Here is a 20,085-nt window from a genome sequence, read left to right as displayed (position 1 = left end):
TGTACCAGCTCTATCAGCAGTTACAAGTATATACATTGAGCAGTGACACTTGCTCTTGTGTTGCTTGAGACCACCAGAAGGATAATATGGTAGGAGTGGTAAATGAAAAGTCAGTATCAATTATCTTTTGATGAAGGGATGCAGCAGTTGTTGTGCCTGCTGTAGAAAAGAATAAAAACAAAGAGAAACAACTTCATGCAAAATCTCCCTATAATCTGATGAGATGTGGCAAATCTACCTCCTGCGCGTGTTTTTAATCCGTTGCTTTCGTACGGACACCAGATGTAACCTTCCTCTGCATAAAAAATGTGGGAGCTGTATTTTGGAGAACACCTTTTACCAGGGAGGCTGGGTGCTGTAGGAAATCCCACGAGATTTTTCACTGATGGAGAATGAAGCCAGTAAAAGCAGCGACTGGGGTGCCCTGGGATCCCCTGCTGTGCCCTCTGTGTGACGGCGACCAACAGACCATCCTTGTATGGGAACGTGGCCAGAGCCATCTGGATGAGCCAGGAGGGGACCCTTTGGCACACGAGCAAGCAAGGCACGGGGAATTGCCTCAGCCAATTCTGGCCTTCTAAGTGAAATGTATTTTGAGTACGAGTTGATTTCTGCCCTTTTATTATCGAAACAAAAGCGGAATTCAATAAAAATATTGACACTGACAACACGCAGCGGCGTCACTGAGCCAACATCCCTGTTCCCCTTGATTCATGTGTGCACAGGCCTGTTTTCTTCCAAGACCAGCTTTCCAGCAACATCAAACCCTGGGGGCTGGCAGCTCCTGGCCACGCAGCCCATCGCCTGCCCCTGGGCCTCTGCCAAACCTCCCGGGGATGCACACACAGCTCACAGGTTTGGTACAAAGGATACAAGCAAAACATCTGAATACAGCGTCTTGAGAGCATGTAGAGAGGTGTTGCCAAAGCTGGCACACATAAGCAATTCATGGGGTGTTTCACTTTTCTGAAATTCATCTTTACTGCTCTTGGGCATTCAGTAGATCAACACTATTGCCACCATTTCACGGATGGTGACATTATGGCCTTATTCAGCTTTTGCCAGAAGGTGAGAGAACCCACACACTTCTGCTCTTGTGTTCACTACTTTTAAGTGTATTTCCTAAAGGACTTAATTCGCAAAACAATTTCAGAGAGGTGTGAGGTCCTACATCTAATTCCAACCAAGAGATATGTCAAGATCTAGACTGAATGCAACAAAAAGAAAAGAAAACCTCCTTCTCTAGCTACTGAGGGAGCTTTGAAACACCCTCACAGACACCATGGTGAAATTAGGGTGTGGGGTCACTGATGTGAAATAAAAGAACAACCGAGCAGCAGTGGCAGTGTCCTGCATCATCCACCTCTGGAGAGTCTGGCCACTGTCTGGTGAGAGGGAAGGGTTTGTGTGACCATCCAGAGTGCACCTTTTCCCCTTCCAACACCAACACAGCTTTTCTCCAGAGGTTTGCAGTCCTGCAGTCATCCCAGCTTCTCTCAGGAACAGCGTGGCCAGCAGGGCAAGGGCAGTGATTGTCCTGTGTGCTCGGCTCTGGTGAGGCTGCACCTCAAACGCTGTGCTCGGTTTTGGGGCGCCCACTAGAAGAAGGACATCGAGGGGCTGGAGTGTGTTCAGAGGAGGGCAACGGAGCTGGTGAAGGGTCTGGAGCAGAAGTCTCACCAGGAGCAGCTGAGGGAACTGGGGGTGTTCAGCCTGGAGAAGAGGAGGCTGAGGGGGGACCTTCTCGCTCTCTACACGATACGAAGCTGGGAGTGAGGTGGCTGCCAGTCTCTTCTCACAAGTAACCAGCGATAGAATAAGAGGAAATGGCCTCTCAGAGGTTTAGATCGGTTATTAGGAGAAATGCCCTGGCAGGAAGGGCTGCCGGGCTGCCCGGGGCAGCGCTGACACCGGCCCCCGGGGACCCCACAGCCCCGCGCTTCTGCTGCCTGCGGACGCGGTTCAGCGGCGGCCTCGGCAGCGCTGGGTGGGGATGATCTCAACGCTCTTTTCCAACCCAAACCCTCCCGCGAGTCCATGGAGCTCCGCACGAGCCCGTTCCCAGCCCCCCGGGCGGGCGCCGGGCGCTGCCAGCCGGCTCTGCGGGGCCGGAACCGCGGGCCCGGGCGGTGTCCCACCACCCGACCCGACCCGACCCACCGGTACCGGGACCAGCGCCGGTACCGGCACCGCCCCCCCCCCTCCCGGGGGTCCCGAGGTCCCGCCCCCCCCCCCCCCCCCCCCCCCCCTTCCCGCCCCGCGGCGCCTGCGCGGCCGTTGGCCTCGCGCCCGCTCGGCGCATGCGCGGCCGCTCCCGCCGCCGCCTCCGCCCCCTCCGGCGCGGCTGTGGCAGCGGCGCGGCGGGAGGCGGCAGCGCCCGCCCGGAGGCCCCGAGCCCGCCACACCGGCCGCCCAGCGGGGGAGGCGGCGGCCTCCTCCTCGTCTCCCCGGCGCCATGAGCATCGAGATCCCGCCGGGCCTCACCGAGCTGCTGCAGGGCTACACGGTGGAGGTGCTGCGGCACCGGCCGGCCGACCCGCTCAGCTTCGCCGCCGACTACTTCGCCCGCCTGCGGGATGCCCGCGACCGGGAGGCGGCCGGCGGCGGCCGCAAGCTCGTCAGTTTCGACGGGGAGCCCATGCAGACCGAGTCCAACGGCGACGAGGAGGCCGACCGCGGCGACGAGGACTCGGACTCCGACTTCGAGCGTAAGTCCCGGCGGCGGGGGCAGGCGGCGGGGGGCTGGCCGCGGCGGAGCGGGGCCGGGATGGCCGGGATGGCCGGGCTCCTGCCCGCGGGGGAGGAGGAGGCAGCCGGGAGGGCCGGCCGGGCCCCTCCGGTGCCGCTGCCCCGGCCGCTGTGCTCGGGGCTGCGGGGCGAGAGCGGCGGGATGGACCGAACGGCGGCGGGAGGCTCCGGCCGCCGCCTCCCGCAGCGCCGCGGTCCCGGGGCCGGTGCTGCCGGTGGTCCCGGGCGGGGCTGTGAGCCCGGGGGGAGCCCCGCTCGCGCCGGTAGGCTCCGGTGAGACGCTGGTTCCCCGCGGGCGGTGCCGGGGAGCAGATGCGCGGAGCTGCCGGCACCGGGCAGAGCTGCGCCTGGGCTCTGACCCGAGGGATCGGAGCGAACCGAGCATCCTGCCAAGCATGTGATGGGAAAGATCATGTGCTCTTGTGCAATCTCTGCTCCTTATCTTTACGTTTCTGTCTTTAAATCGTTATGGATAAGAGTGTTGTGTTTGTTGCGGGTGGGTGGTTTTGTTTTTTTTTTCCTTTCCCTGAAGCTAAGGATGTTTATTGCCACTGTGGTGTGTTTAAAATCGTCCTTATAAAGCATGGGAATAACTTCTTAATAGGGTGGTAACTAGCAAAAATGCAGCCCCACCTGTATACTCCTGTTTATACTCACCTGACCAGATCAGTGCAACACCACCTGTGATGCTTCTGGTTTTATTCTGTGCAGGTTTCCTCTGTGTTGTGCAGTGTTTACAATTTGGGCTGTAATTAAGCTTCCGTGCAAGAAGTTATCTACCAAGTTTGCTCGTGGTTCTTTTTGGCACACCCAGAATTTTGGACCTGAAATTGCTGAGTGCTCTCTCACTATTAGATTACTTAAGGGGAGAGGGAAAGGTGAGAAAAGATGTGGTTTCTCTAAAATTTCAGTGCCCTCATTTGAAGGTCTTGTGCCCTTGACCTATAACATGAATAAAGGTTTCTGACTTTTATTGATAGAGGATCCTCTTTTAGACCAATTACTGTGTGTCACCTTCTGGATGCAGTGTGTTCTTCCATCTGTGCTCTGGTTATTAAAGAAACAAGAAATTAAACTGTGGAATGAATCATTGTTTTTATTAAGTAAACATCAAGAGGCCAGCTATTTTTGTAGCCCTTTTAGGCTGGGAACTTTACAAAATAAAGCACAGCTTCTGCTCTTGAAAACATATGACCTAAACAGCAAACGAGATAGGCAAGAGGAGGTGAATAAAATGTACAGTCAGAATGAATTAAAAAGCAGTTTGCAAAGACTATCTAGATTTAAATGGTTATTTTTGCTAATGAGAGAGGGGTTCTGTTTTGGGGATGAGGGCAAGAGGTAAAGAGGTGGACAATGGCAGTGACTGGATTAAGGGGATGTACAGGTATGAGCACAGATTAATGACAATAATTACAAGTTACTTTGTCCTGTGACCCAGCTCAGCAATATTTTCAAGCATCTCAACATATAAAAGTATTGATAGTATCTCGTACAATTTTATTGTATTATTTTAAAATTATTTTTAAATAGCTGGATATAATTTAAAAAGTGCAGTATCTAAGTATACCGTGGTTTCCTTAAAAAAACCCCAACAACCAAACTAACAAAAGCATAAATAAAACCCCTCAGCTCCACCAGAGCTTTTAATGTCATTGAAAACAACTCTTGTATTTCTTGGTCAGTTTCTTGCTTTGGGTTTTGAAAGATCTTCTCTAGGGAAATAAATGTAAACTTTTCCTGTGAATGTTGGCAAGGGAAGCTGAAAGGGTCTCCTGAAGTTAAATATTTTCAGAGAAAAATCTAAGAACTTGATGGTGACAAACAACTTTTCAAATTTAGCTTGATGTGGTGAGGCTGTCCAAAGCAGAAAGGTGGTTCCTTTGCTTTAAGTTTCTGCTCATTAACTTTCTATCTTAGAAAGTCAACTGAACGAGGCTGGTTAGTGTGGCTTGTGCTAGTCAGAGCCGTTGAGGCAAGTGGCACTGTCAGTAATGTTGTCTTGCTTCTTATCTCAAAACCCTGCTATTCCTGCCTTACTTACAGTTTCCAAGACCAGTGGGTGATGGGAGGGACTCTCTCTGGGCAGGGAAACGAGTCTTTCTTGTGTTGTTTAACATCATGGGGGCAGGCAACTGTGGTTATGTGTTTTTTTTAAGATTTCTGTTGTGTTGTCACAGAAGGCTTTCTTAACAAGCCAATGTTAAGTTAGAGGCTCTGGTATCTCTGTCTTCTATGAATTTTACAGATAGGAAAATACTTGTAGCTTGATGTGGAAGACCAGATCCTGTCTGCTTGCAGACTGCTTAAAGGACTCTTAAAGATAGAAAAAAACACAGAAAATGACACTTCTTTACCTTGGAGTTGCAAAGAAAGGTCAAATTGATGTTTTAAAAATGTTTGTATGGCTGTTTTAAAATATAAAGATGAAATTGAACAATGGCAGCTTTGTAAAGTATCATGTGAAGAAAATTTGAGGCTGGTTTAACTAAGCTGGTTGTATATGTTGGGCAGAGAAAAGATGTCTACAGAAATAATGTGGTTGTTTTGACATTTCTCCTTCTGGTACAGCATTAAGTGCCTGTACCTCACTGGGCTGCACTTGCATGCAATGAGTTAGAGAACACTTTGGATAAGTTATCTGGTTTTTGAACGCTTTGAGTGCATATTGTGATAGAAGGGATAAATAAAGTCAGGATGAGCTCTTGGCCTTTGAGGTAAGATATGTGGCAAATGTCTTCGTGTAATCGTAGTGACACCATTTCTGGTGTCACTCCTTTTCTGCCATAATGGCACTCCATCAATGTGGTAAAAGTCACTGGAAATAGCTAGACTACAAAAATAAAAGTATTTTCTTGTGATTCTTAAGAAATTACTTCCAGGTTTATGTTTATTCTCTGAACCCTCTTGGAATTTCATCCCTGATTTTAACTGGTTTGTGTATTTGTGTTGAAAGGATGTCAGGATGTGGCTGTTCAGCAGAGAGTGGACTGTAAGGAGTGTGTGGAAAGAAAGTCATGCTAGTGAAAGGGGAAAACCTCCAGAAACACTTATCCAGTGGGCTAGGGCATAGATTTTACTCACGTGAAGCTTTCCTGAGAGCCTTTATTTGATTGATATACCTGCAAAATTGACAAATGGATAGAGTTAGGAAAAGATGCTAAGTGACAACTTCAGACATCAGGCTGAGGATGTAACCAAAGATAGATATGTAGTCTCACACTGTGTCCTTGACTATGACACTTGTAGTTTTAAGAAGGAAGCTCTCAACGGATGTTTGAAGGCTGTGAAATTAAAGCCATAGAAATAGTTTGTCCACTGCTTGAGGATGAGTCATGGCTTTGGGAAACCTTCTGCTGTGAGCAGCACATCTGAAGGCAGGCAGGCAGCTTCCTTCCCTGTCAGCTGAGGCAGTTGCACAAAGGTGCAAGGTGCTTACCTGTGGTTACCTTTCCATTTGATCTCTCCTTTGTAATGGTAAACACCCACCTGTGTTTATTCTTGGAGAAATTAAAAATAACTAATACTGGAGCTAAATTATTTTAGGGGTTATATACCAGCTTGAGCAACTTGGATGTTTTAGCTAATGACGAATATTTCAGTGCAAACCTGTTTTTTCCTTCCAGGGTTCACCTTGATATTGAGGGAAAGATTGTGTGGTTGTGATTCTAGGAAATATTGCATCTGTGATTCTGTGATTGTGCACTTCTCAGCTGCTCCCTGAGCAAAAGGGAACACTTCTTAATAGTTTGCTTTTGTAAGAATCCTCCTCAGTATGCTTGTATTGCTATGAAGGAAAATTATGCATATGAATCTGGATGAACAGGTGGAAAGATCTTGTTTAGTTCTGCACTGCACTTCTCCATTAGAATTCAAGGATTTGCTAAATGTCATCTTTCAAACACCAATAGAACATCAAAGCAGAAGGGAGTAGGGAAATGCACTTTTACGTCATTGGGTCTTAAACAGGTTACTGAATAACAGTTCAGTCCATCTTTAAAGTCTTTAGTTTCAGATAACAGAAGTGCTTTATATTAAAACTGTTTCCAATTACTTACTGTTGTTCTTATTGTTAAGCATCATTTGCTTATGCTTTCTTATTCTGTACTTGGCTGGTATGTCCTATGAAATTCCTCAGGAATTACTGTGTTACATCAATCACAAAGCATTTGTGCTCTGTCTACGTCACTTTACAGGTCAGGCATAGCTCCTTGTTGTTTTCTGGAAATAATTCAAGGAAATATCTTGAATGATAGAAGTCAGATGATCTTAAGACTGTTGAAGGCTGGAATAAGAATAGTGGTCCTGCAGAATACTGGTTACATTTTCAGATGTAATTCAGATTCATGGGTTGTTGCAAGAGTTCCTGTGAGATATGATCACCTTTACAATGGAAGTACTTTTTAGTAGTACTTTCAGCTACTTCCTCCATAATTTTTAATTCACTGGGAATACAGCACAGTAGCTCTCTCCTCACTCTTTTCACTTTTTTGCTCTTAACATTAAAAGAGCCTCTCTTCCCAGAACATCTCTCTTACAGTAGTATTGCATTGTAAGGTGCAAATTCATTCTAAAGAATAGCTGCTCTATTTAAAATCTAGGTATCACAGTGGGCATTTTTATAATCTGATAATTGCTAGTGCTACATATTTACTTATTTTTTTTCTCTTTGAAATTTGTTTGACTGGCTGGTGGTTTAACACAAGATGTTCTGTGCTCTTCTTCAATAGTCTCTAGATTTTTTTGGAGATTGAGGAAGAAGATCTAGATGACCTGACTCTATTAAGCCTGTGAGTTTAGTATGCAAAGAAGGAAATGCACACACTTTTATTAATATATTTATTAAGAGTGTATGTGTAAGCAAGCCTAGCAACATGAAGGTCTAGAAGAATCTTTAGTTTAATTTATTCTTTGATCTCCATCAATTACATGAAACCAATTATAAAGCGAAGTATTGTGATGGGTCCAAGTTGATAATGAAGGGAGTATATTTCTGCATAGATTTTTCTAATTTTAATATGTGTTGGCAGCATAGTATCTTGAACGTGTTTAACATAAAAAATACCAAGTGAAAGACTACCATTGTGCAGCTGCTCTACTTGCATGTCTTTGCTTTTGCAGAGACAGTTTTCACTGATTTAAATCTGAAAGATTAAATAGAGTAACTGGTTTTAATACTAAAATAACTTCACTCCCTGTATGTATCTTGTTCACACATGAGAACTCTGAAGATAAACTAAGTACTAAGGAGAACTGATTTCACTTCTCTTTAGTTACTTGGACAAAATATCTAAAGCTAATTTTCCTGGAGTTCTTTTTGCTTCTGTATTTGCTTCTGTATTTGCTTATCACAAAAGACTTGCTTTTCAGTATTTGTTCTTAACCTACTGCAAGATTGGACTATACTTTTTTTTTTTTTTTAACCAAGTGATGTAGTTGTAAGGAAATCACCATTTGTAAGCGGAGCCTGAGGGAAGGTTTAATCAGTAATATTCAGTAAAATTAGCATTCAATGAAAATACAGGTGTAATTCATTTTTCTTTCCTGAGACAGTAACTGAACTAAAAGTATGAAGTGAAAGGATAAAAGGTGCTGGCTGGCTGAGGAGCAGAGAATTGTAGATGTGTTGACTGAAATTTGCAGACACCACTGGATACTGCTAAACGTGTATTGGTTTACATCAGGAAGCAGGAGCTCCTACGTTAATTTTAAAAGGTGAATTTCTGGCCATTTTGGGATAGGATACTTATGGTGTTATTTGTAGCATCCTGTCATCAGCACTGCTGTTTTTCCTGTAGCATCTATTAGACAGTTCTTACAGTCTCTCAAATATGCTATCTTCTTATTCCAGTTCACTTTCAGTGGCTTGACATAATCATTCTGCTTTCCTTAAGTAATCTGTACATCCTAAAACATGATAAATCAAGGACTACCTAACAGATACAAATTTAAGTGACATTTTTTTAATCTCTTGCATGCTGGTAACTTTTCATTTGACTGTTAAACATAGTATTTCCTGGAAGAGTTTTTGATGCTAGCTATAACTAGATAGAAAAGTTAAACTCTAGAGTCAGTTTCTTCTCTTTTAGTGTCCTGCTGGTACTTTGGGCAAATGAAAACTGTTACTCTGTGTAACAGCCTCTGAAAAGAGCCTTACTAGCTATAGAGGGGGTGGGTGTCTAGCCTTTGTAAATGATTGCTGAATTCTTAAAAGCTTGTGTTTCCATGTTGAAAAAATGTATTGTAAGAAAAATGGTATGAAACTTCCGAAAATGGATTCTTCTTGCTGGTTCTAAAATGAAGCTGAAGGAAATGATTGTATTGCCATCCTAGCTATTGTACCAGATACAGCTTCTTTTTAGCTGTGCTATCTTTTTCATTGAATAAATGACTACTAGAGTGCTGAGACAATTCTGTCAGTGTTGCAGAGTGCCTTCTTCCTCTCTTCCTAATACTGAAGTTTAGTTGTACCCTCTTACCTAAAATAGAACAATGGAGATCTCGGAGAAGAGGAGGAGACAACAGAGAATAAGCTCATTCCAAATTATTCACCAGTCAGTCGTTAAAATGCATTAATGTTTAACAAAGAGCAGTTGCTCGTTATTCAAATGAAGGCTGGAAGTGTAGCCAAGGGGAGCTATGAGTGTTTCTCACTGGCTTTAGTAACATTTTCAACTTCATGAATGATCATTCATATTTTTTTGTGAAAGAAGAGGAAGACAATGAGAAATAAAACTCTAACAAATGTACTGTTTCCTCTTTTAGAAGGATATTGTTCTTGTCTCTGTAATGATCCTTTAGATATGCTACTGCATCTTTCTGATCTATGTCTGGCTTTGCATTAGTACTTCTTTGGTATGTAACAATTGTTTGGTATTTTTTGATACATCAACATTCTTTGATTCACTTAGGTTTATTTTATTTTTATTTCCTGAGGTACCATCAGTTCCACAGCAAATTATGGACACACTCCAGCACTCTGCATTTTTAGTATCTTTATATATCACTGTGATATGAAACACAAGGTAAATCAAGAATCCTAAGGACCTCAGTTGGAAATGTAACTAGTGTGGGATCTGAGAAGTCTGGGTGCAGACAAAACACTGCTACGTAAGACTCTTGCACCAAGAAACTAACTATACTGAAGGGTGTGTGCTTATGAGATCCTTTAATGCAAAAGGATTCTTTTCATTTGAAAGTACAGCTCTGAACAAGGGACTGTCAGGTGGGAACTCCAAAATCTGTTAGATGCAAGAAGCAGGTGCTTTGTGGTCATGTGTTTTGCCAGCAAGGTTGTGAAAATTGTGGTTATCATGGCAGTGTTCTCTGTGTGCTTTAATGGGTAGGATGCCTAGAAGAGAGAGGTGATTTAGAAGAAAGGAAGCCTGTCTTAGAGTTATGCTGCTGGGATTTGACCTCTGTTTCAGAAATATACAGTCATTACTGTATAATAAAGCTCAGCATGATATTAATAACAGTTTTGCTGTTAGTACGCAGCATTTCTTTTCTATATAGAAATTGCAAACAATGAATAGTGGCAATTCTGCTCTGAGTATGGACTTGAAATTACCTTCAGGGGAGAAGGCATCTCTAGGAACAGCCTGACCTCAAGGCATGTGGGTGGGACTGCAGGCATCCCTTCTGCAGCAATGCTTGTATGATAATTGAATGACAAAACTAAACAAACTTAAAAAAAAATAAACCACTCTCTATTTCCCCCTTCTGTTTCCTGTTAATTTTCTGAGGGTGGCATGAAGAGCAACTTTGCTTCTTCTCAGAAATGGTATTCAGCCTGAAGGATCTCCATTTCCAACTGGAATGATGTCAGGTTTTGTTCTGAGGTCATCTTACAAGAGTCTGGAACACAGCACTCTTTTTTGGGTGCTCATGAAGTTCAAACCAAGATGGTCCATGATCAGGGGCCTTACCAGCAAAATTGAGCAAGTTGTCACAAAATCTCTCTCTTAACTGTTGTGTGAAGAAGTTTTAGGATTGCATATTGGAGACGAAGTGGTGGGTTTGGTTCTTCTGTCTGTAACTGTGTCGGTCCTCCTCTGAGTCTGAGTGGTATGCAGTGAAGGTTTGCTTCTCTTGTTGCAAAGCATTCTAAAAACACATGGAGTTTGTGTGTGGTCTGAACTGTGTTTTTTTCAGTTGAAGGTTGAAAAACTACTCTGTAGTTTTCCTATGTATTTTTTAATAAATTGTAGTGATTGCATATTGACAGGCTGTTATGAAGCAGGATGTCACAATGGCCTTTTAGTTCCATTTTGGTCCTTCCTCCCTTGGGATAGCATATTGTTTTCTGCTTCCTATTGGCAAAACTGTGTTCCATAGAAGAGATTTTAAGAAAAGAAAAATACAAATATTTGTGTGTGGGGTTTGATGTTTTTTTTCCCTTTTGAGGCTCCAGTAAACACTGCTGTTTCTGTGGCCACACCTGTGCTAATCCTGATCATTCAGGAAGAATTGCTTCCTCAAGGACATGCTGTAAGGAGCTGGTCATGGATATGGGGAGAAACTCTCAATGAAAAATGTCTCATAAACAGCCCTGCAGTGAAAATTCAAAAATTAATATAATTGTTCTGAAACGGTTTGTTTGTTTTTTAACATTTCATGTTATCAATGTGTCTGATTAAAATTCTTCAGTATTTCTAAGATTCAAAGCTTTCTCAGGGATAAGTTATGAAAGATTAACATTCAGTCTTCTGTCTCTGACACCTTCCCTTGGGAAAGGGTGGGGGAGGATTCCACATCTTGTTGTAAAATGCTAAAACTTAATACTATTCAGAGTGGTGATGTTACAGTCGCTTGAGCATATAGAAATTAAACATCACTGGATGCATTTTCTATAATGATTATAATTTTGATTTTGAGATTGTGTAACTCTATGATAAACAACCATAAGCAGGGCTTCAATTTCTTCTCTTCTGTGTGAGCATCTCTTATATCCCTGTGAAGTAATTTTGTTGCTGCTGAAAACATTTAATAATTAAGTCTTGTGCTTTGTGTTGCTTTTTCGTAGTACTATGAAACAATACAACTATGTATAGGGTGGAATGTTTTGGCTACTGTTTCTTTTTTCACTTTTCATAGATTTTACATGCAGACACTTCATAACTAAAACATTTGCTATGTGTACCATTTGTTTTGAAGTTGTATGTAATGGTGACTGTGGAGAACTTTCTAGTAGAAAGTTCTGCTACTAAAAAATCAGTTCATCTGGAAACTGGACCATGTAGTACTTGCCACCTGCTGCAGTTCATTTTGGGCAGGGAATTTTTTTATTGTTACTGGCATGCTTATGTTTGGATGAATGCCAACTTGTGCCCTTTTGCAGGGACTTCAAACATTCAGGAGCATGAAAGAAGGTTTTCCCTGCTCTGAGGAGAATACGTGCGGATTTTTACCATTATCCTTTCTTAGGAAACAGGACAAATCTGTCCTTCACCTTTCCTCTTCCCCAAAATCCTCTTCCTGTGAAGAGGCACAGGATGCAATTACAGGCAGTGAGTGTGTGTGGCAGTTGTCTGTCAAATTACTTTTTTACATGGATGTTATTCTTGTTGCAGATACATGTTTTAAGTAAGCTTTGCTGTCATCCTCCCTCAGTGCTGACTGAGGCTGTGCTGTCTGCAGCAGTGGTGTGGAAGGGCTGGATGCAATTCATGTTTCACTGTCTTCCCAGCAAAGCACCAGACAAGAGTATTAACATGAAATGTAGAGTGAGTTGTATTCATACAAAGGATCCTGCACCCTAGAGATGAGGGAAACTGAGGCAGAAAACCTGCTGTCTAGCACTGTGATTCTGAAGCTACCACTACAAGATAAGATCCTGTAAATCCTGTGCACCTCTTCTATCACTGCTTTAGGTAAATCTATATGTAGGACCCAGGTTGCGGGTTGGTGTGGGGTTTTTTGTCTGTTAGGGTTTGGTTTGCCTTTTTTTAAAAAAACCAAACAAACTGGACAACCAGTAACAGTTGCAAGTACGTCTAGAAGTCTATATAAACAACTGACCAAAGTTTTCTGGCTTCATGATTATAAAATGTGATAAGATGCATGACATTTTTTTCTCCAATATTTTTTAACATATCACATGCAGGACACTAGTTAGTTGGATATACTTTTTTAAATTTCACAAATCGACAATCCTCTTCCATCTTTTTTTTAAGCACTTAATTAAAAAACCCTGTCAAAATCAGATTTCAAGAAGAACTGAGCCAGCTCTTAGAAGTGTTGCTCCTTTGAGAGAGACTGGTTTGAGAAAGGTCATTCACAAAGTGTCTGGGCAAGAGCGAGTCTTCACTAGTGATTAGGTTTACAGGATAGAGTGCTAAGTCCTAGAAAACCATGACGTGGGAAGGATGCAGATGCTATTGTAGATAATCAGCTGATAATAAGTGTCTTTTGTGACACTGGCTAAGAGGGTTGATACCTATGTTGAGGTTTGCCCAGAATGTGGGTGCTTGTTGGCTTTTATGTTGCATTAGTAGAATAAGAACTTGCTTTGTGTGTTGCAGTCGTGTCATCAGAGAAAGTTTTTCTAAATGCCCAAGAAAGTTTGTAAATATGGATAATGTGCTTCTGATGAGAAATTGTAGAAGCCCAGGCTATTTCTCAGCTGGTTCTCTTAATCCCTTTCTCCCCTTCCTCCTTAAAAAACAACAACAGGCAAACAAATTAAACCCTAACAGTCCAAAACTTATAGAGTGGCTCTATCAGAATTTATAGTTGCCTACCTGGAAAATGGATGTCTGAAACTAGAGGGTCCCTTAATGCATCTTTCTGCAGATAAAAGTAGCCTACAGGAAAGCTGGAGAGGGACCTTTTACAAAGGCAGGTAGTGATAGGACAAGGGGAAATGGTTTCACACTGAAAAAGGCTAGATTTAGATTAGGTACTGGGAAGAAATTCTTTCCTGTGAGGGTGGTGAGACACTGGCACAGGTTGCCCAGGGCAATTGTGGCTGTCCCATCCCTGGAAGTGTTCAAGGCCAGGTTGGATGGGACTCGGAGCAACCTGATCTGGTAGGAGGTGTCCCTGCCTGTTGAGTGGGAGTGGGAACTAGATGATCTTTAAGGTCCTTTCCAACCCACAGCATTCCATGATTCTGGGACCATCTCCCTCCACCTCCTGGCAATGCTGCTCCTAATGCAGCCCAGGATATCGTTAACCAAGTGAGTCTTTCTTGGCATATACAAGTGTACTTATGCCCTGATTTAAATGTGGATGTGTGAGATTAGGCTCTGAATCAGCTTGAAGTGATGCTTGATGCTGCTGTTTCTAATTGAAATTCCTCTTGCTCTTTTATACAAAACAAATCAGATGACAGCACAACCCATTCCAGCTTTGTCATATGTAAAAACATGCTTTTCATCCAAAACATCCAAATCAGTAATGACAGTAGGAACTGGTAACGAAATCAGAAACAACCTAAGCAAAGAACTATGGGTTTATATGCCCTTGCTGTTTTAGCTGTTGGATGCTGTTCTTAAATCCTACCTGTGAACTATATAATGATACAACCCGGAGCTCAGGTTGACCTGGCAAGTGTAGCTGTGTAACATCCATGATGGGCAGGCCTCAAAAACAATATACCCTGTCAGTGCTGCTGGTTGTTACTGCTGAGCTTCAGATCTTCTCTTCTGTATTTTTCTTCTGGATTTCTCTTCTGTCATAGTTGTTTCTTACTGTCTGTCACATGAGATACCTGGCTGTGAGAGTGACTCCAATCTGATTTATCCAAGACTGTAAATAGCTAAGAGGCAAAAGGAAAAGCTTCTTACACTGCATCTCATCCGTAACTGGCCATGTTAATTCTTCCTTTCTTTTCTGGTGCAGATTTGAGCAGACCAGCTGTATATCACTGATTAAAAAGTGAAGACCCAACCTGTTTCAATGCAAAGGGAAAAGGGCTGAAGTGCTGTGACAATTGATCTTTGATTGGCTGGTTGTGTGCTCAGGTTTAGGCCTGAAACCTTGCTCTGCCCTCTGATTTTTTTTTTTCTTTGCTGCCCTTCCACCATAAGGTGTTCTAAAATGGTGGTGGGTGTGCAAGTACAGGCTTGAGACTGACCATGTATGTGTGCCCTGTGTCTGCCCTGTTTGTGTAATTCTCTTATTTGTGTTGGAAGCTGCACTGAAGCTCAGTGGTATCTGTTAAGCCAGTCAGTCAATCGGAGGATGACATTAGAGTTAGAACAGTTGCATTGCCATGACTTTCTGTTCTGATGTTGCTGCTACTCATGTAAATATTTGGGTGGCAACATATCTATATATTAAGGAACTATGATCTTGAAGTTTACTTGGATTTGTGAAAGTGTTTATGATACTCTGGCAAAGATAAAGGAAGACAAATTCCCCAAGAAACTGTGTATCATGAAGAACAAGTGTTGCTGCTTCTAAGACTTCCTGTATCCCTTAACCTACCCATAAGATTTAAATAACTTGCAACATGTATAAGATCAGTGTAACAGTGTAACAAGCAGTTGATTGTGTTGGATAACTGTGTATACATGTGCAGGCACACACTTATCTCCATATATAGATTGCTCATCCCTGCCTTGTTTGTCAGAGACTTACAGAACAGTAAAAGCTGAAAATACTTGGATGATTGGGAAAATGTAATTTTATGTTACCATGGTTTGTCAAGGGTTTGAAGTAAATGATGATGCTATTAGCTTCATGTTTTTTTTCCTTAAGAGGAGGTAACTTGTTCATTCTAGACTAATTACTGTGATATTGTAGGAAAGTGTCTTGAATCACTGAGCACACCTGTTATTGAATTATTTTATTCAGGTGCTCTTACATGCTTAGCAATTCTCAAGTTTTGGGTTTTATAAATACTTGGAGCTTCACAACTCAGTTTCAGTTGCACTGAATTTCATTTTTCTTTGTCCTTTTTTGTGTGCATGTTAAATTTGCTTAAACATCTATCATTGTGAAAGATGTGGGTGTTCAGTTGCATCAATTTATTTGCTCTCTTTGAAAATTATAGCTGAATATAAACAATATTTTTCTTGTAAGTAGTTGAGCTAGTAAACAATATTAGGTATGGATGGCATTGTAAAACAGTTTCATGATAGTAAATATTGGATTTTTCAAGATACCTTTTATGTCCTGATATCACATTATTTAAAGACACTATCAGTCTCAGTAGGACTTTATTATAAGCCTGCCAAGCAGCTGCCAAGTGCAGATAGCCAACATTTACATTCAGTGTTGTGTGGTGGTAGCTGTGACATGATTCCAATTAGAAGCTTGGTCTGCACACTGCAGATGTCTTCTGAATATTAATGTGTACTACAGGCAGAGCAGATGGAATCTCTTTAGAATACAATGCAATGAATGTAAAATTAAGGTTGGGTTTCTGGTGGAAACTCAGGCAGTCAAAATTTTTTTTTTCTTTAGCAATGAAAAACAAACCAAGAGCATCTGTGTATCATCACCATCCTTCTTTATGTATAGAAAGAAATAAACTCCTCTTTATGCATACAAATGAAAATACAACATTATGCCTCCTTGAAGTTGTCTCAAATGTACCTAGAAAAAAATTAGGAATGCATGCCAACTTTGCTGTGCCTTAAAATATGCCTCTGCCTAAAGGATAGATATGAGGCAGTAGGTAACAGTTGAAATGTAGGATGTCTGTGAGTTACTTGAGTTGTTCATTGAGAAAGGCAGTGTAAAAGTGTGTGTAAGTGTGTGAGTTTAATTGGGATTTGAAGATTTAAGTGATATGCATTAGGAAAAGTTCCTCCTGGATAGGAGGGGTAGTATAAAACTGGGGAATAAAGAAAGAGACCAGAACATCAGTGGTGCACTGCAACATGGTGTGTTGTAAACCCACAATTAGCTGTCAGAAAACAGCAGCTCTCCAGATGTGAGAATGTGTGGATTAATTGCTTAAGTATTTACTGTAATTCTATGGCAGTCCTTGAGATATGGAGTAAAACCTTGGTAGTAGGAATATTTTAAGTCTTGGAAATAAAGAGCTATGTGTGGTATTGGACCAGAAAGTAGAAAGGTTTCTGTTCTGTGTGAGTGGGAATTGCAACTTTCCGCTCTGCAGCTGCGGTTGTCTTGCCCTCCTGGGGAGAATGCAGCTGTGCAAGAAGGGGTGAGTGGCTGTGTACAGGGGGAAGAGCTTATAGAAAAGTAGTGACAGAAGGTGTGAAATATGTAAATCCAGTGCACCGTTTAACTCACTAGTGTTATTGTCACACCTGTGACATGCTTGTCTCCCACTCCTGTCATACTTAATTTTACAATAGCTTATATATGAAGCTGTGTAAGCACTAAAGCCAGTGGCAGCATCAGCATTTTCCACTTCATCCATATTACTTTAATGAAAATTTTCTCTAAGAGCTGCATTTGGATTATTTGGCTACAGCAGTGATATTGCCTGGTTTCTCTTTCTCTCAAAATTATTGGCCTAGCTGTAAAGAAGAGGTTCCTGGCTTCAGCAAGGGTACTTATTTAAGTGATACACGCGTATTTTCAGAGAAGTTGGCTATGTGCTGTTCCTGAGGATAATACTCATTTGAGAAGAGTGTTTTTAAAATCTAGACCACAGTGAGGCTAAAAGCAGAACTGTCCTTGAGGTCTGGGAGAGGGCGGTGGTGAACAGGTACTGTCAGAGTGAGGAAGAGCTGTGTCTGGACCTCAGTCAAGCTGGGTTTGAAGATGCTGTCACAGACCACAGGTATGGGTGCCATTTTCCTTAGGGAGGAGTGTAGAAGTTGCCTGGTGAATCTGACTTACCTGTCATTAAAGGTCTTCAGTTGCTCTCATGAAGGTTTTCATAATGATGTTTAAAGCATTCTGTTGTTCAGGAAAACAGCGGGACTTCTAATTAGCCATAGAAAATGGAAACCCAAGTCTTGACTGAGCTCAGTGGCAGATGAGGAGTGACTGTGACTTTGGGGCAGTGACTTACATACCTTTGACTTAGCAGTGGCTCTGTGCTGTGATAAGATGCAGATTTTATAATATTGAAATGGAGTGGGACAGGAGACATGTAAATTAAGATGAAGTTTGAAAGTGGGATAGAAGGGAAGAGACAAGAGACTTGGAGAAGGACGAGGTTGTCCTTTCTTTGCCACTGCACCTAGACATGAGGGTGTTTCCCATGTTTCTTACTGATTGGGAAATTCCTTGTGGTTCCTTAGATAAGATGCAACTTTTTTCCTGTACAATTCATTTATTTTAAGAAAGCTTACAGTTACTTCTCCTTGATGTGATGTTTCTGTTTCTCTGTAGTCTCATACTCATCTTGGACCTTTTCTGTCTTTTTTATTGTCAGAGAATCCCTGTGAAAGTCACTTCTGAATATGTCCAGGATCTTTAGTTTTTATCATCTTCTGCATGTTGGGTTTGTAAGCCTAATGTCATTCTGGCTCTTAAAAATGTTGTGATATTAATATTGTGGCTTTTTTGCTTCCCTGTCTCTGAAATACCTTCCTCTTTAAGTGTGTTCCTAAAGCACAAGCAAATTCTCTTTCACTTGCTGTGTCTTGCATCTTCTGACAGTACTTTGAAGATTTGTCAGTTGCTTCTTAACTCTTCTCGTTCTTTGCAGCATATCTACTTTTCTGTGCAGTGTATCATTTTGTCTTTCTAATCCTTGAAAAAATTCCCAAGTCTTTCATTTCAGTCCCTGACAATCTCCCTTGTAGGATCAGCATACAGTTCTATCTTTAATCAGTATTAAATGTGTCCTTTCAGCTGGAACTGGACCTTGGTACTGGGATTTTGTTCCATTTCCTGTCTTTGAAGCAAATGCACCCTTTATTGGAATCCAGTTGATCATCATACAGACTGCACTGCTAAAACTCAACACAAAAAGTGCTGTGTTTGGCTAGGTCTGTGAGAGGTGTCAGCAAGAAATAAGAGAGGGAGGGCTGTGTGGGTCATGCCATGGCAATGTCAGATAATGTGGAGTGCTGCTTGATAGGTATTCATTCTCCTTCACTTGGGCTGCAGTCAGGCTAATTCCTGATTTCTGAGAGCAGGTTTCATGGTATAACAGGGTTGTGGGTCCTTTTTGGTATTGAATTAGTATCTGCTGAGAAACATAATCCGAATAGTACTGTGCACAACTGTTCAGATTCTCTTGTGGAATAGGAGTATTGCAATGAAACATTTTTCTAAACTGTCTTTAATTTAAAAACAAACAATCTCTTAACATCTTAGTCAATAAGTGCTATTATAACTAGAGGTTCTCCCAAATTCCTTTCAGAGAGTTAAGTAAAGATTTGTTTCTTGATTTTCTGTTTGAATTCTGTCTGTTCCAGAGTGCGTATTAATTTTTCTTCTATCTTTAAATTAAGAGCCAACCCAAAATAGCACAACAGCTTTAATAACTTAGGAAACCAACTTTTTTTAACTGACATAAATGCCTTGCTTGGTGACTCAACTTTTTCCTTCAGAAGTTGTTATTGCATTCTTTCTATCAGAGGGGTTCTAAAAACCTCTGAAAGCAAAGATCATGACTTCTTTAAGACGAGGCTTCCAGACAGCGTTTTTCCCTTTTATGTCAGTAATTTTTAAATCCAAGTTAAAAAAAAAAAAATCAACAAAACTGGAGACCAGAATGTGTTGTTACTTTGTTTTTATGTTTTATGGTTTTATTATCTCTTGCCACTGATGAGAGCTATTTTTAAATACTGGGAATGAAAAGGCATCTATGCCTCTTATTGCATCTCCTGTAGCAGAGAGCAAAACAGTATTATTGTTATATTTGTTACTTTTTTTCCAAGTTAACAGCTGTAAAAGCCTCTCACAAAAAAACTGTGTGCGTTTACACAACCCTGGACCACGGTTTCCCATTTTCTGCCTTTTTTTTTTTTTTTTTTTTAACGTTCCATGCTCCCTCTGTCCTCTGAAAGAACTTGCTTCCTCCCTAGTGAGCCCTGACCCGTTTGTCTTCCTCCAAATATCTGGCGTGCTTCAGTTGACAACATCAGAATCTCTTCTGCCTGTCTCTAACAAGGTTCTGAGTTTCCATCCTCTTCTGGAGCAGGAGGTGAAATAGGGGGAAAAAAAAAAATTGGCCCCTGTAAAACTTTTGTCCATTTCTGGGTGTTTTGATTTTCTGAAAGCAATGTTGACATGTGGACTGTTTTGGTTCCAGAACTGCCCCTGAAAAGCTGTAGTAGTTTGTAGCTCCACTCAGGCTTCCCACCATATTAAGCAGAGGTCTGGAAGGGCTTAGTGGGATTTGCCACTGTCCAGCAGAGACATTCTGAAGGAAGAATGGATACATACCTATTAGTAATAGTCACAGGGAACCCCATTATTTTACTTATTTATTGAAAAATTCAGTCTTGCATT

At 41.9% G+C, this 20,085-nt stretch overlaps 1 protein-coding gene across 1 annotated transcript in view; it reads left to right on the top strand.

Annotated features, from left to right (window-relative positions):
- Window positions 1–2,317: 2,317 nt before the first annotated feature.
- The window catches only part of PRKAR2A (protein kinase cAMP-dependent type II regulatory subunit alpha), a 58,128-nt gene continuing 40,360 nt past the window's right edge, over window positions 2,318–20,085 (top strand). The window contains exon 1 of the mRNA XM_051627492.1: window positions 2,318–2,708. Coding sequence (XP_051483452.1) covers window positions 2,456–2,708 — 253 coding nt within the window. The 5' untranslated portion in view covers window positions 2,318–2,455. The remainder of the gene's footprint in view (window positions 2,709–20,085) is intronic.

The sequence above is a fragment of the Apus apus genome, chromosome 9, assembly GCF_020740795.1.
Source record: "Apus apus isolate bApuApu2 chromosome 9, bApuApu2.pri.cur, whole genome shotgun sequence".
NCBI classification, from domain to species: domain Eukaryota; kingdom Metazoa; phylum Chordata; class Aves; order Apodiformes; family Apodidae; genus Apus; species Apus apus.
Note: the sequence above shows the minus strand (reverse complement) of the source record. Positions and strands in the feature narration are given on the sequence as shown.